Consider the following 12,558-nt stretch of genomic DNA (forward strand, 5'->3'; position numbering starts at 1 on the left):
GCCTCAGTGTTGGTGGGGAGGCTGTTACCAAACCTCTGTCTTTATTGTCTTGGAGTCCCGTGAGCCTAAGATGTGGTCCAGGCCTCTTGGATTACAAGCCCTCTTTAGAAAGTTGGTTACATAGTGGATGCTTCAAAGGGGACATAGCACACACTGTGTGAGGCTTCCTAATTCTATCATGAGTGTTGAAATCTGATACGGGTTTTGAAGTAGTAAATCCATCTAAACAAGGAAGAGCTCTCCTTCAGGAGACCTGACAGATTATCTCATTCAGAGAGATGGCTGTGATTTGCTCCTTAAAGGTGCTGAGATTTTCTGGAAAAGATGTGTTTTCACCCATGCATAAATAGTTTTCACATAGTCTAGAGTAAGATTAGGTTAAACACAAAAGTAATTATGGCATCTAGGGGTGGGTGGGAAAGTTCTCTGTCCTCTTATTCACGCTGACACTGTGTGCTATTGTGCATCACCCAGCCCTCTGCTGGGGACCCCGAGCCTGATAAAAAGCATTTCACAGATGGAGGCTGCTCTTGGTGCATGCACACCTTCAATCCCAGTATTTGGGGGGCCGCAGCAGGTCTAAGGCATACCTTCATAGTGAGTTCCAGACCAGCTGGGGCTACATAGAGCTGTCTGTCTCAAAACCAAAAACCACAGAATTTCTAACAGAGTGAGGGAGAATGGAACCAGTGACTGCCCTTAGAGATGAAGAGCTTGTGAGTTGGGCAGTCACCGTGATTCTTCTGCCCTTCCAGGTGCATGCCCTGCCCATCCCCGCTGTTCAAGGGTGGGCATACATGGGGACTTGACATAGAACCCAAACTCATGATAGACAAGCCTTATTCCATTAAGCTACACCCCAGCCCTTATGTCACAGTTTGACTTTAGAAGCTGTTGCTCTGCAAGTCAGCTTTGGAGACCAGGTCGGCTGCTGTGTGCATTTGAAACACAGAAAGAAAGGCTTCAGGAGATGTCTTGGAGGGACACATGGCTAAGAGAGGCAGGGCTGTTGTATGTTGTGTTTCCTTTGAATCTTCAAGGAAAGAATGAGGCTACAAGGAGAGGAAGACCAGTTCAAAGGCAGAATTTGGGGTGATTGGTCTCAGAGATATGGGCTCCAGACCCAAGGACTGGAATCCTATATAAATCTAGCAGAGAAAGACTGAAGTACTTCTCAGAGCTCGTCCACATCCTTTTAGGATCTCTTGTGTTGTTATTTAGGAGCTTCTTACTTGAAGTTGAGGGGGTATAGAAAGGTAGCCCTCCTGTGTGTATTACTGAGTTTAGTAGGTAACCAGCAGGATTGTTGTGAGCTGCCATGTTCCTGCTGGGAGCCCAGTAACCTCAGCCATCCCTCCAGCCTTGCCAGTGTTAGGGCTTCTTTCCCACCACCCAAGGTATTGAAGCTGAGCTGCATTCTCTGAAAGCCAGGATCGAAATACTTTTTATAGAAGGGACAATTCAGGCTTTGTGGCTGTGCTCAGCATATCTAGGAACAGTTGGTAAGCAAGTGAATTGGCTGTGTTTTATGGAAGCAGGCTTTGGGAGGACTGGTCTTAATGGAGTAGTATTCGGGGAGCCCTGGTCTACAGCTGCTTTCCGCAGTTTTCTCCAGTGGACTCCTTCCCTGCACTATTTGACTGTGCAGACATTTCTGTTTGTGACTTGTCAGTTTAAGGGAAATTGCCCTGTAGCCTGCCTTGGAACCTTAGGCTTCCCATTTGGAATGTCTCCTAAAGGGTGCTCTGCTGCAGAGTGCTCCTAACCTGCTGGTAGAGCTGCTCTGAGCTGCCTAGGTCCAGGTGACCCCACTGCTTGTGTGCATGAAGCCTGTCTCAGATAATACTGACAACAGCAGAGCCACACTAAAGTCCAGGCAGCAGTTAGGAAGAACAGAATCGGTTGTCCTGTGACTCAAGTTTGGTGAACAAGCAACTTAGAGATATTCACAATGATAGTTTTTTGTATTAGAAACACTTAATTTTTTTTTCCATATTTTTGTAGAGTTCAAGTGTCTGAATGTGTGGAAAATGCCTGAGGCAGTGTGTTTGTTATGCTGAAGAACCCTAACTGCCAGGGGAGGAGTCCTGGAAGAGCCAGGGTGGTGCTGGTGAATTCCGCCTTAGTGATGCTGTCTCAGGTTTTTACTAGGAAGAGGTATTTGTGGTTTATTGCATAATAAATATTTTAATTTGCATAATAAAAATTTAAAAACTAAAAACAAGAAAACAGCTGCACCCCAAGAGCTAGCTGAGTAAACAAAGGAAGAGGAGGAGAAAAGGACGTGTGGGCTTGGAGGGTCACATCTTCCACCCAATCTGGCACTTGCTGTGAGAGGAGGACTCTTAGCCCAGAGAGGGTTAAGGTCACCTTTAGACTAGGCCCTATTCTTGTCCTGACGTCTGTCACTTTGGGGCCCCACTATGTACACATCCTACAAGCACTATTATCTAGTCAGCCTTGTTGCAGTTGAGAAGGAACAGAACAAGATTATTTATTTATTTAGGCAGAGTCTCTTTGTAGCCCTGGCCATCATAGAACTCGTTTTGTGGACCAGGGTGATCTCAAACTCACAGAGATTGTCTTGCCTCTGCCTCCCAAGTGCTAAGATTAAAGGTGTTCCCTGCTATGCCCAGTGATTCTTATTATTATTATTAAATTTTTATTTATGTCTGCACCTTATGCTTGCCTGGTGCCGATGCCAGATGAGGGTGTTGGATCCCTAGAACTGGAGTTACAGACAGTTATGAGCCATTGTGTGGGTGCTAGGAATTGAATGAAGGTCCCCTGGAAGAACAACCAGTACTCTTAATCACAAAACCACCTTCATCATCAAGTTAAATTTTAGATGTGACACAGAGCAGCGGCAGGGTGGGAGTGTGGGGAGCAGGTGTTATTGAAGATCTGGGCCATTTATTCTTTGTTTAAGGATCAGCTAGTCCGTGTCCTTGCTAATGGCTCTGCCATGTTTCTGTGTTAATCCAGGAGGAATTTGGTTGTCAGAGAATAACAGGAGGTTGTCCATAATTGACTTTAAGCAGCAAACAGTAAAGCACTGAGCTCTTCAGCTCCGCCTTTCTTGTAAGTTTATCGTTTATTTCCAGTGGGCATGGAAAGTAATGAAACTGTGGTGCCTTTTGCAGTCTTAAACTCCAAGGGCTGTTCTTGCCCACTGTATATCTCCCTTAAGATAAAAGCCACGGTTATGGCGGCAGCTGTTTGCCTTCTGCTGAAGCCATTCCTTGTGTATAGACAAAATCTGCTCGGGTGTGTTTATATGTGGTGATCCTTTATCTGTACTCTTTTCTTCCAGGCTCTGAGTCGTGGAAAGCTAAGAAGGTTTTGATGTTTTGTGTGGCACCTCCTGAATTAGAAACCAAGATGAACATAACCAAAGGAGGTCTGGTGTTGTTTTCAGCAAATTCCAATTCCTCCTGTATGGAGCTTTCAAAGAAAATTGCTGAGTGAGTTCCAGTTTTACCAGTCAAATCCATATGCACTGTGATATTTTAAAATTTGATAATCAGACTGTCGCTGATTGTCAAGCTCAAAAGCAGATATAACTAACCTGTATATCATCTAAATATACTCAGGGCTACTGTATGTGAGTGACCATAACTCCCGGGAGAGTGGTAGGTACCATTGCAGACAAATTCTTGGAGTCTAGCAGACAGGAGTGAATGCAGTGTACGAAATAGTTTACAGCTTATAGTTTAGTGTTATTTTTACAAACTGATTTAACACATACCAAATCCCTGCTATACATAAAACCTTGATCTGGCTTGGTCTTCAGAGCTAGTTCCAGGACAGCTTCCAAAGCTACAGAGAAACCCTGTCTCAAAAAACGAAAACCAAACCAAAACAAAAAACCTTGATCTGGATGTTGTGAGCTATGAGCAGGCCAGTCAAACACTTTCTTTTCATGTAATGTACATTTTAGTGTGGGAGCCAGACAAGCAAGCTAACACCAACCAACTAGGTAATTTCAGGTGGTGACAAATGCCAGGAAGAAGGCAGTGAGGGCATACGAATGGGGTAGAATAGTCTACCTTAGCTTAGGTGCTCTTGTACCTTTTAAACCAAGGGATGTCTAGGAATTGAGAGATCCCAATAAGCCATCAGATGAAGGTTGGGGTGGAGCCCACCCCTCTGTCCAGAGAGAGCAACAGGTTCAAGTCCTGTGGCATGTAGGAGGTATTGGTACCTATGGGGAACATGGGCTATGGGGGCCCGGAGCACCAAGATGGCCTGTGAAGCAGGAGAGCCAGATTGTATAGGCCATGGGTGATCATGGGGTGAGATTGGGGTAGGCAACAAGCAGATATGATATAATATTTACTTTATTTCATAATTAGAATAACTTTTACTTTTGTCAACTTATAAGTCATCTTTAATAGTAGAGATGTTGGGTCTTTTCTGTTGCCTTCTCAGCTTTTCCCCTTTCTCTTCTCTAGGCGGCTGGGGGTGGAGATGGGCAAAGTGCAGGTTTACCAGGAACCTAACAGAGGTGAGCTTCCTTGGACATATACATTGTGGATCTTCTTACAGGATGTGGTGTAATGGGTCATCAAGTTATCCTTGACTTCCAGTCAGTTAGATTCAGTTATCTAGTCAGTTCTGATAGCAGGAAGTCAGGCGGGCAAGGTGGAGGATGTGGTCTTTAATCCTTACTAGTACTATATAGAAATATCCCTGGTGCAAGTCACATGTAGGATTTGAATGCTGGTTCTTAGACCTCATTCAATAAATACTGCATAAGTATGTAACCAGCTGGTCAGCTGGATGGAAATGTTAGTTAACTGTTGGTAGAGGTTATTTTGCTGATTTATTTTTTGGTAAATAATAATTTACCGATTATTATTATTAATCGGTAACGTGATTAAGTACTGTGTGCCTATACTTTTAGTTTGTAGGTATGTGGGCATGAGCACGATTCCATGCTCATATGTGCTGCATTATTAAACCCAGGACCTCATGCTTGCCTACTTACTGAACTGTACCTCTGACACCAAGTGCTTATTTAGTTCCTGTAAAGCAAAGAGTTAATGCCTTAAAGTGTTTCTAGGAAATCGTTGCAAGAAATGTTATTTAATCTTTGGCATTTTTTTAATCCTTTTTTTTTAAAGGTTTATTTATTTATTATGTATACAATATTCTGCCTGCATATATGCTGGCAGACCAGAAGAGGGCATCAGATCTCACTGTAGGTGGTTGTGAGCCACCATATGGTTGCTAGGAATTGAACTCAGGACCTCTTGAAGAGCAGGCAGTGCTCTTAACCACTGAGCCATCTCCCAGCCCCCTTGGCATTTCTTTAGAATGGTGGGCATTCTTAGTGAAATTCTTCTAGCAAGGGTAGTGGTCGACTTATATGGACATGAGAATCTTACTCATTATTCTTGGCCAGTAATAAATGGGATAATCTCTGTACTTGACATAATCTTCTGACACATAGTAGGTGCTCAGTAAATACTCATTCTCTCTCTGTCCTCACTACAGGATTCTGTCTGGTATTTAAGTCTTAGAAAGCTCTCAACCAGTACTGCTGCTGTCCTCCTCTAAGATGGTGGCTACAGAGCGGAACATGATTGGAATCTGGGGGTTCTCTTCAGGGAGACTGGATGGGGGAGTGCTGTGGTAGGATGGGGCTGTGGGACAAGGCAGGTTGGTTCATTCCCCAGCTTAGGAGTAATGAGATGGAAAAGCCTTAGTTTATTCAGAGAAACTAACTTCTGTGTTCCTTACAGTTCATAGATTCTGAGAACCTGGGTCAGGAGTAGGTATAAAGTCTCACAAGTAGCAGTGCCAAGCTTTAGATCCAGACCCCTTGACTCTAAAGCCCGTTTGTAGCAGCACACCACAATATTTTTTAAGCACACTCATTTTTTTTTCTAATGATCTTGCTACTTTTGCACCAATGCCTTACTATGTAGCCCAAGGTGGCCTTGAACTCACCATATAGCCCAGGTTAGCTTCAAACTTGAGATTCTCTTGCCTTAGCCTCCTGAATGCTGGCATTACAAGTGGGCATTACCACACCCAGTTGCTTTGTTTTGTTTTCTGTTTGTTTGTTTTTTCCTGTTACTGAAATGGAGCACAAAGTCTTGAGCAAATTATTCTACCACTGAGTTACATCTCCAGTTTGCCAGCATTTTAATGAAAACTTTCCAACAGGAGATAATTGGAACAGTACCATGACTGGCCTTATTGACATCTACCACATGGGTTTGTTGTTTTACTCTCTGAATATGTTACTTAATCCTAGATACCTGGTCACATTTTCTACATAAAAGTTCTTGCTCATAAATAGAATACTTTTGTCACATTTTAAGACATTAGCTATAATTATGATTTTTGTTGTTGTTGCTAGTTTTATATGTTTCCTAGCTTCAAGTGAAGTGGATTTTTCCATGTTTAAATTTTTTTTTTGTTTTTGTTTGCTATTATTTTATGAATTAGGCTCTGTCTTTGTGGCCCAGTCTAGCTTCCAATTCTTGTATCCTCCTGTCTCATCTTCTTGAGTGTTGGAATTCTAGGCAAGCACCACTATGCACAGAAGGTTGATGTGGTTCTTTTTGATATAGAGCCGGACCACACTTCGCCTTTTTCCTCCAGTGTTGATGTTACGAACCTACCCCTGTGGAGTGTTCTGTCCTGGATTTGTCCTTTGTTGCTAATAACAGGTGTTTAAGAGCAGACATATTCCCTGATCCTCTTTCATCCCACACTATACTATGTTTATGCCTCAGTTTTCATTTGATGCTGGATGACTGAGTACATCATCACTGCTTTCATGTGATGGGAGAAGCCTAAATTTGATTCAGAAGTATGACTAATGGCGATATGCTAATGTCAGTGAGTTTTGTTGTTTGGTAGTAGTCCTGGTTTCTGTAGTTTACAAGGTTGGAAATTAATGCAGACTTGGTGTATGTCTTAAAATTTTTGACTGTGTCTTTCCTTCCTTTTCCCTTTAGAAACAAGAGTCCAAATTCAAGAGTCTGTGAGAGGAAAAGATGTATTTATCATCCAGACCATTTCAAAGTAAGTGGTTTCTCACTGCCTGTTGGGTACGCTTATCAGTCTGAAGACCTGACCACACAGGGGAAGATAGTTTAAAACTGATGTGCTTTTGCTAGTCTTTAGTTTCATTTTATGTGAGTGTCTTGCCTGCATGTTTATTTGCATACTATGTGTGTGCCAAGTACCTGCAGAGGTCAGAAGAGGACATCAGATCCCCTGGGACTGGAGTTCAAGATGGTCATGAACTTCAATGTAGCAGCCTCCAGATCCAGTGGAACTGAGCCAGAGAGCAGTACCACATGCTCCTGGACACCAGAAGAGCCTATACCCATGAGCCATCTCTGCAGCCCCCTTTTTGCTAGGTTTTCTACCGAAACCGCTGGCTTTCTTACTCTTTGCCCCCTCGGTTCTTTGTTTTGTTTTCAACTCTTGATATGTTTCCAGGCCAGCCCCAGACTCTTGGTCTCAAGAGATCTCTCTGCCTTAGTCTTCCCAGGCAAATATCACTGTGATTGCCCTTCTCTGGATTTGTGTGTTTGAGTGTTTGGTATTGTTTGCTTTGACAATTGTCAGGAATGGCAAATTGCTGATCCTTCTGCCTCCACTTTGTGAGTTCTAAGATTACAGGCACATGCCCCTGTGCTCAGTTTTATGCATTGCTGAGGATTTAACCCAGGGTGTTGTGCATGCACTTTACCAACTGAACTGTGTCTCCTTTCTGGTCTTTTGTTTTGTTTTCTTAGATGTATTTTTTATCTTAAGCATATGAATATTTTGTGTTTATGTATGTAAATGTACTGCATGTCGTCCTGGTTTGTATGGAAATCAAAAAGCTGTTGAATCTCCTAGAATTGGAGTTAGGGGCAGTTCTTAGCCATCTCTCTCTCTCTCTCTCTCTCTCTCTCTCTCTCTCTCTCTCTTTTTAAGATTTATTTATTTAAAAAAAAAAAGATTTATTTATTTAGGGCCTGGAGAGATGGCTCAGTGATTAGGAGCACTGTCTGCTCTTCCAGAGGTCTTGAATTCAATTCCCAACAACCATATGGCTCACAACCATCTGTAATGAAGTCTGGTGTTCTCTTCTGGCCAGCAGGCATACATGCAGGCAGAACACTGTTTATATAATAAATAAATCTCTTTTTTTAAGATTTATTTATTTAATTTTACTTGTGTGGCTATTTTGCCCACATGTATGATCAGATCTTTCTCTCTTCACGTATTCTCAGTCTTGACCAGGTTGCAGAAAGCCTGTACACCAGGATCTTCTTTCTGAGATGCCAAGAGGTAGACTAAGGATTTGATAGTGTCACATTCAGTGGCTGCTGCACTGTGTTGGTCGGTTAACTTGCTGATGGATTAATAGCAGTAATAGGGATCAGACTAAGTGCCTCCTATAGTTGGGCAAGCATCGTACCATCAAGTTGTACTGCACCCCTTCTTTTAAGTACAGACTAGTTTAAGCTACTAAAAACCTAAGACAGATTTTAAATGAAGGCAATCCTGTCCATTAACTGACATTTTCCTGTCATCTATTTGCTTATCTGAGTTAGTGGTAGTATTGACCTCAGGGTGACTATCTCCTTGTTATGGTTCCCCTGCTTACTATTCCTTACAGAATGCTTTTCTGAAAGTATTTTTAATTCATCTGGGATCAGGTTTGTTCAATAGTAATACAGGCTTCTCATCCAAATGTTGGCATTTGATTATTAACAATATTTGTTAATTTTAATAATTGAGGTCCTCTTACATGTGCAAAATGCTTTTGTGCTCGGAATAGTAGATGATCTAGTGAGGGAAGACACACAGAGAACATGATAAACCAGACAAGGTAGTGCATGCCTGCAATCCCAGCACTCAGAGACTAAAGTGGAAGGATCATTAGTTTCGGAGTAGCGTCATGGACAAGGTGTATTTGTCCTGTAGGCCATATGTTGTATGCATCCGTGGCCCAACACATTTGTAGACCTCAGTATTATGTCACAGTGTCAAAAAGTTGGCAGTCCCTGCCTGCATAGTTAGACTTTCTCACAAAGAAAACAAAACAAAAAGTAGAATTTGATAGATATCAGGTAGACCATAGAGTAAGTGCTTTATGACATATAGCACGGAATGGGGAGTGCTAAAGCTGGTAGAGGAGTTGTCTTGCGTTTAAGAGCCCCTAAGTTAAATCCTAAAATTGCCGAAGATTTTTTTTTTTAAATGATGGGAGAGAGTTTTGGTGATGGTAGTCAGAGGGTAAAGGGACAGACAAGGCAGGCCTCAGTGAAGAGGAAAGTGGGTGTCTAAGAAGGCACAAGGAACAAGTGTCAAGGTGAAGACTGTGAGAGCAGATCTTAGAGGGCCCTGGGAGGCACTATGCAGCTGTGGGTGGAGGAGGAACCATTTCCGGGCTTTCTACCTTTGCATTGGCTTACACTTTAAAGACAAGCTGCTCTGTTTGGAGTGTAAACTGAGGGCTTCAGTGGGAGCAGCAGCAGGCCACTGTCATCCAGTGGGAGTAGTAGTGGAGCGGTGAAAGGCAAAGCCATGTGAAGAGAGGCATCTAACCACCTCTAACTGTCCAGAGTAGCCTGAGGAGCAGTGTGGCCAGTGAGGTGGTGGGTGCAGGTTCTCTGGAGATGCAGGCATTTTCAGGGAAAAGCAGTTCCTTTAGTATGGGTTAGATTTTCACATTCAGATGGAAACACCTAGCACCAGTTAGTCAGATTGCTTTCAGAAGGGGATCTTGGGCGAGAGATGGGGCTGTGAGAGTGGCCAGCATTTACAGAACTGAGAGATGAAGGGTGAAAGGAGGAGGAGACAAATGTCTGTGGCAGGAAATGTGGGAACCAAGAAAAGAACCACAGAAAGCAGTAGTGTCTTAGTTGGGATTTCTATTACTATGAAGAGACACCATGACCATAGCAACTCTTATAAAAGGAAACATTTAATTGGGGTGGCTTACAGTTCAGAGATTTAGTCCATTTTCATCATAACTCTGGAAGCATAGTGGCATGCAGGCAGACATGGTGCTGGAAAAGGAGCTGAAAGTTCTACATCTGGATCTACAGGCCACAGGAAGAAATGGAGACCTCAAAGCCCACCCCCAGTGACAGACACACTTCCTCTAACAAGGCCAAACCTACTCCACCTAGGTCACACTTCCCAAAAGTGCTAGTCCCTAGGAGCCTCTCGGGCCATTTTCATTCAAATTATCACAAGGAGGCAGAGCGACATTGTGCATCTAATGTAGGCACAGGCGACAGCTGCCTTAGGGGCAGCAGAAAGGGAAAGACTGACTAGCCAACAGATTTAGCCAAATGTTGGAGACTACTGATGGAAGTTGGGGAGCTGTTTTGGATGCTAAAACCTCTTTGGTGTATTTATGGGAGAGAGAGTGAAAGAGTAGGAGAGGGCGACTGTAAACTTCTCTCTTGGGATGTCATCCAAAGAGGAGCAGAGGACTGAGATGATGAGGAAGAGGTTCACAGGGACAAGGGACAGGAGAAGGGGTGAATGATGGTGGCACTGGTTCTCTACAGAGCAGTGAGAAAACAGGTCGTCTGCTCGGGAGCTGATAGAGCTCTGAGAGGAGGGATTTGTCCTTTTTGTGTCTAATGCTTAAAGTCTTATAGTTACAAGTAATATACTAAGTGTCTGACACTGTCCACGGGTTTCAGGGACGTGAACACCACTATCATGGAGCTCCTGATCATGGTGTATGCGTGTAAGACCTCATGTGCCAAGAGCATCATCGGCGTGATCCCCTACTTTCCTTATAGCAAGCAGTGCAAGATGAGAAAAAGGGGTTCCATTGTTTCAAAATTGCTGGCTTCCATGATGTGCAAAGCTGGTAAGAATGGCAGATTGACTTTGTTTGTTTGTTTTTTGAGACAGTGTCTTTATGTCTGGCTTTCTTGGAACTTACTATGTAGACCAGGCTGGCCTCGAACTCAGAGATTTGCCTGTCTCTACCTCCAGAGGAGGAAACTAAAGATGTGTACCACTGTATGGCAGATTTGTTTTTTACCTTAGGAATTTCAAAGCATTATCTTGACTAGAGTTCAGGACAGAGTGCAAACAGTGAAACAGCTTTTAAAGACATTTAAAGACAGACAGCTTATACAGTGGTCCCCCTTCCCAGGAGAGGTGTGCTGGCCCTGCAGTACTGCACTGGTTACATTTCACATCCCAGCTGGGTGGCATACACATCACCAGTACCCTGTCCTGGGGGAGGAGAAAACCATTACAAGACTGGTCACATCGCTGGTGACCTGAGGTTTAAACTTATCAATTGTTTCTTTCTGGAACTTGTCATTAATTGTTTTTGGACCATGGGTATCTGAAATCATGAAAAACATACCACAGTAAACTGGGGTCTGGCTTAATTAGAAAACTGCAGAGAATTCCGCTTCCAATACCCTAAGACACAGAAGTAATGAGAAGACCTTCTGTTTCATTTGTTTCCTGAATTACTTGTTTAACATTTGTGTTGACAGTTTCAGTCATATTCAAGTTTTGAAAGAGGAGAAGTCCTCTCTGCAGCCCCTGGTAGTCCGTTGTGTAATTTTGTGAGAAACCGTCACTTTTGAACCTTATTGCTGGACTCTAGTACAGGAACCATCTTCATTTTACCACATATATTACTTTCTGTTAAACATTCTCAGGTTGTAACAGCCTAAATATTTTGAAAAACATCTTTGTACTTTCTAAATTAGTGTACAGATTATTAGGTTTCATCATTCATTTTAGAGATGTGTGTGCGTGTGTGTAGAAGTGTGTGCAAGTGCATGGGCATGTGTGCATGGGTGTGTGTGCATGCTCTTGCCAGAGGGCAGCTGTGGCTGTTGTTCCTCAGGTAACATTTACCTTTTTTCTGAGACAGGATTTCTCGCTGTCTTGGAGCTCCTCAAGTAGGCTGTGCTATTTTACCCCTTCCTGTTTTTCAGTGCCTCTCTTTTCTTTCTAGTTTCGTAATCCATACCATATGCTAACATATACATACACATACATATAACATTAAAAGATAAGATCCACATATGAGAGGACATGCATATTTGTCTTCTGAGCCTAGATTACTTTGTTTAATATGATTTTTCAAATCCATTTTCCTACAAATTTAATTTTTTTATAGTTGAATAAAATTGCATTGTTTATAATGCACCACAATTTCATTATCTAGTCATCTTCTGTACTTCTAGGCTGGTTCTGTTTTCTCATGGTTGTGAATAGAGCAGCACTATATATGGAGGTTTTTTGTTCGTTTTTTTTTTTTCTTTTTTTTTTTCTTGTAGCTTTGTAGCCTGTAGCTCTTGTAGACCAGGCTGGCTCCAAACTCACAGAGATCCACCTGCCTCTGCCTCCTGAGTGCTGGGATTAAAGGCATGTGCCACCACCATCTGGCACAGCATTATATATGAATATGCAACTGTGGCAGAGCATGTCTGCAAAAGAGTGGTTTAACTGGGATATATGGTAGCCTTTTGTTTTTTAATATTTATCTGTGTTTTGACTACATGTTGTGTCTGTATGCTACATGTTTGCAGTGCCCTCGGAGGT

General features: G+C 42.7%; 1 protein-coding gene across 9 annotated transcripts in view; it reads left to right on the forward strand.

Annotated features, from left to right (window-relative positions):
* Nucleotides 1-12,558, forward strand: part of Prpsap2 (phosphoribosyl pyrophosphate synthetase associated protein 2) — a 35,380-nt gene that overhangs the window by 2,180 nt on the left and 20,642 nt on the right. For 2 of the 9 annotated variants that reach the window (XM_085695049.2, XM_085695050.2), the window contains exons 2-7: nucleotides 2,005-2,157; nucleotides 2,986-3,081; nucleotides 3,314-3,464; nucleotides 4,455-4,507; nucleotides 6,975-7,041; nucleotides 10,680-10,852. In XM_085695049.2, coding sequence (XP_085551175.1) covers nucleotides 3,346-3,464; nucleotides 4,455-4,507; nucleotides 6,975-7,041; nucleotides 10,680-10,852 — 412 coding nt within the window. In that variant the 5' untranslated portion in view covers nucleotides 2,005-2,157; nucleotides 2,986-3,081; nucleotides 3,314-3,345. Of the gene's footprint in view, nucleotides 1-2,004; nucleotides 2,158-2,985; nucleotides 3,082-3,313; nucleotides 3,465-4,454; nucleotides 4,508-6,974; nucleotides 7,042-10,679; nucleotides 10,853-12,558 lie in introns of those variants that run through there. The other 7 variants (XM_085695051.2, XM_085695052.2, XM_085695057.2 and 4 more) reach the window with 5 other exon arrangements.

This window comes from Myodes glareolus, chromosome 9 (assembly GCF_982192425.1).
Source record: "Myodes glareolus chromosome 9, mMyoGla1.1, whole genome shotgun sequence".
In the NCBI taxonomy this organism is placed as follows: domain Eukaryota; kingdom Metazoa; phylum Chordata; class Mammalia; order Rodentia; family Cricetidae; genus Myodes; species Myodes glareolus.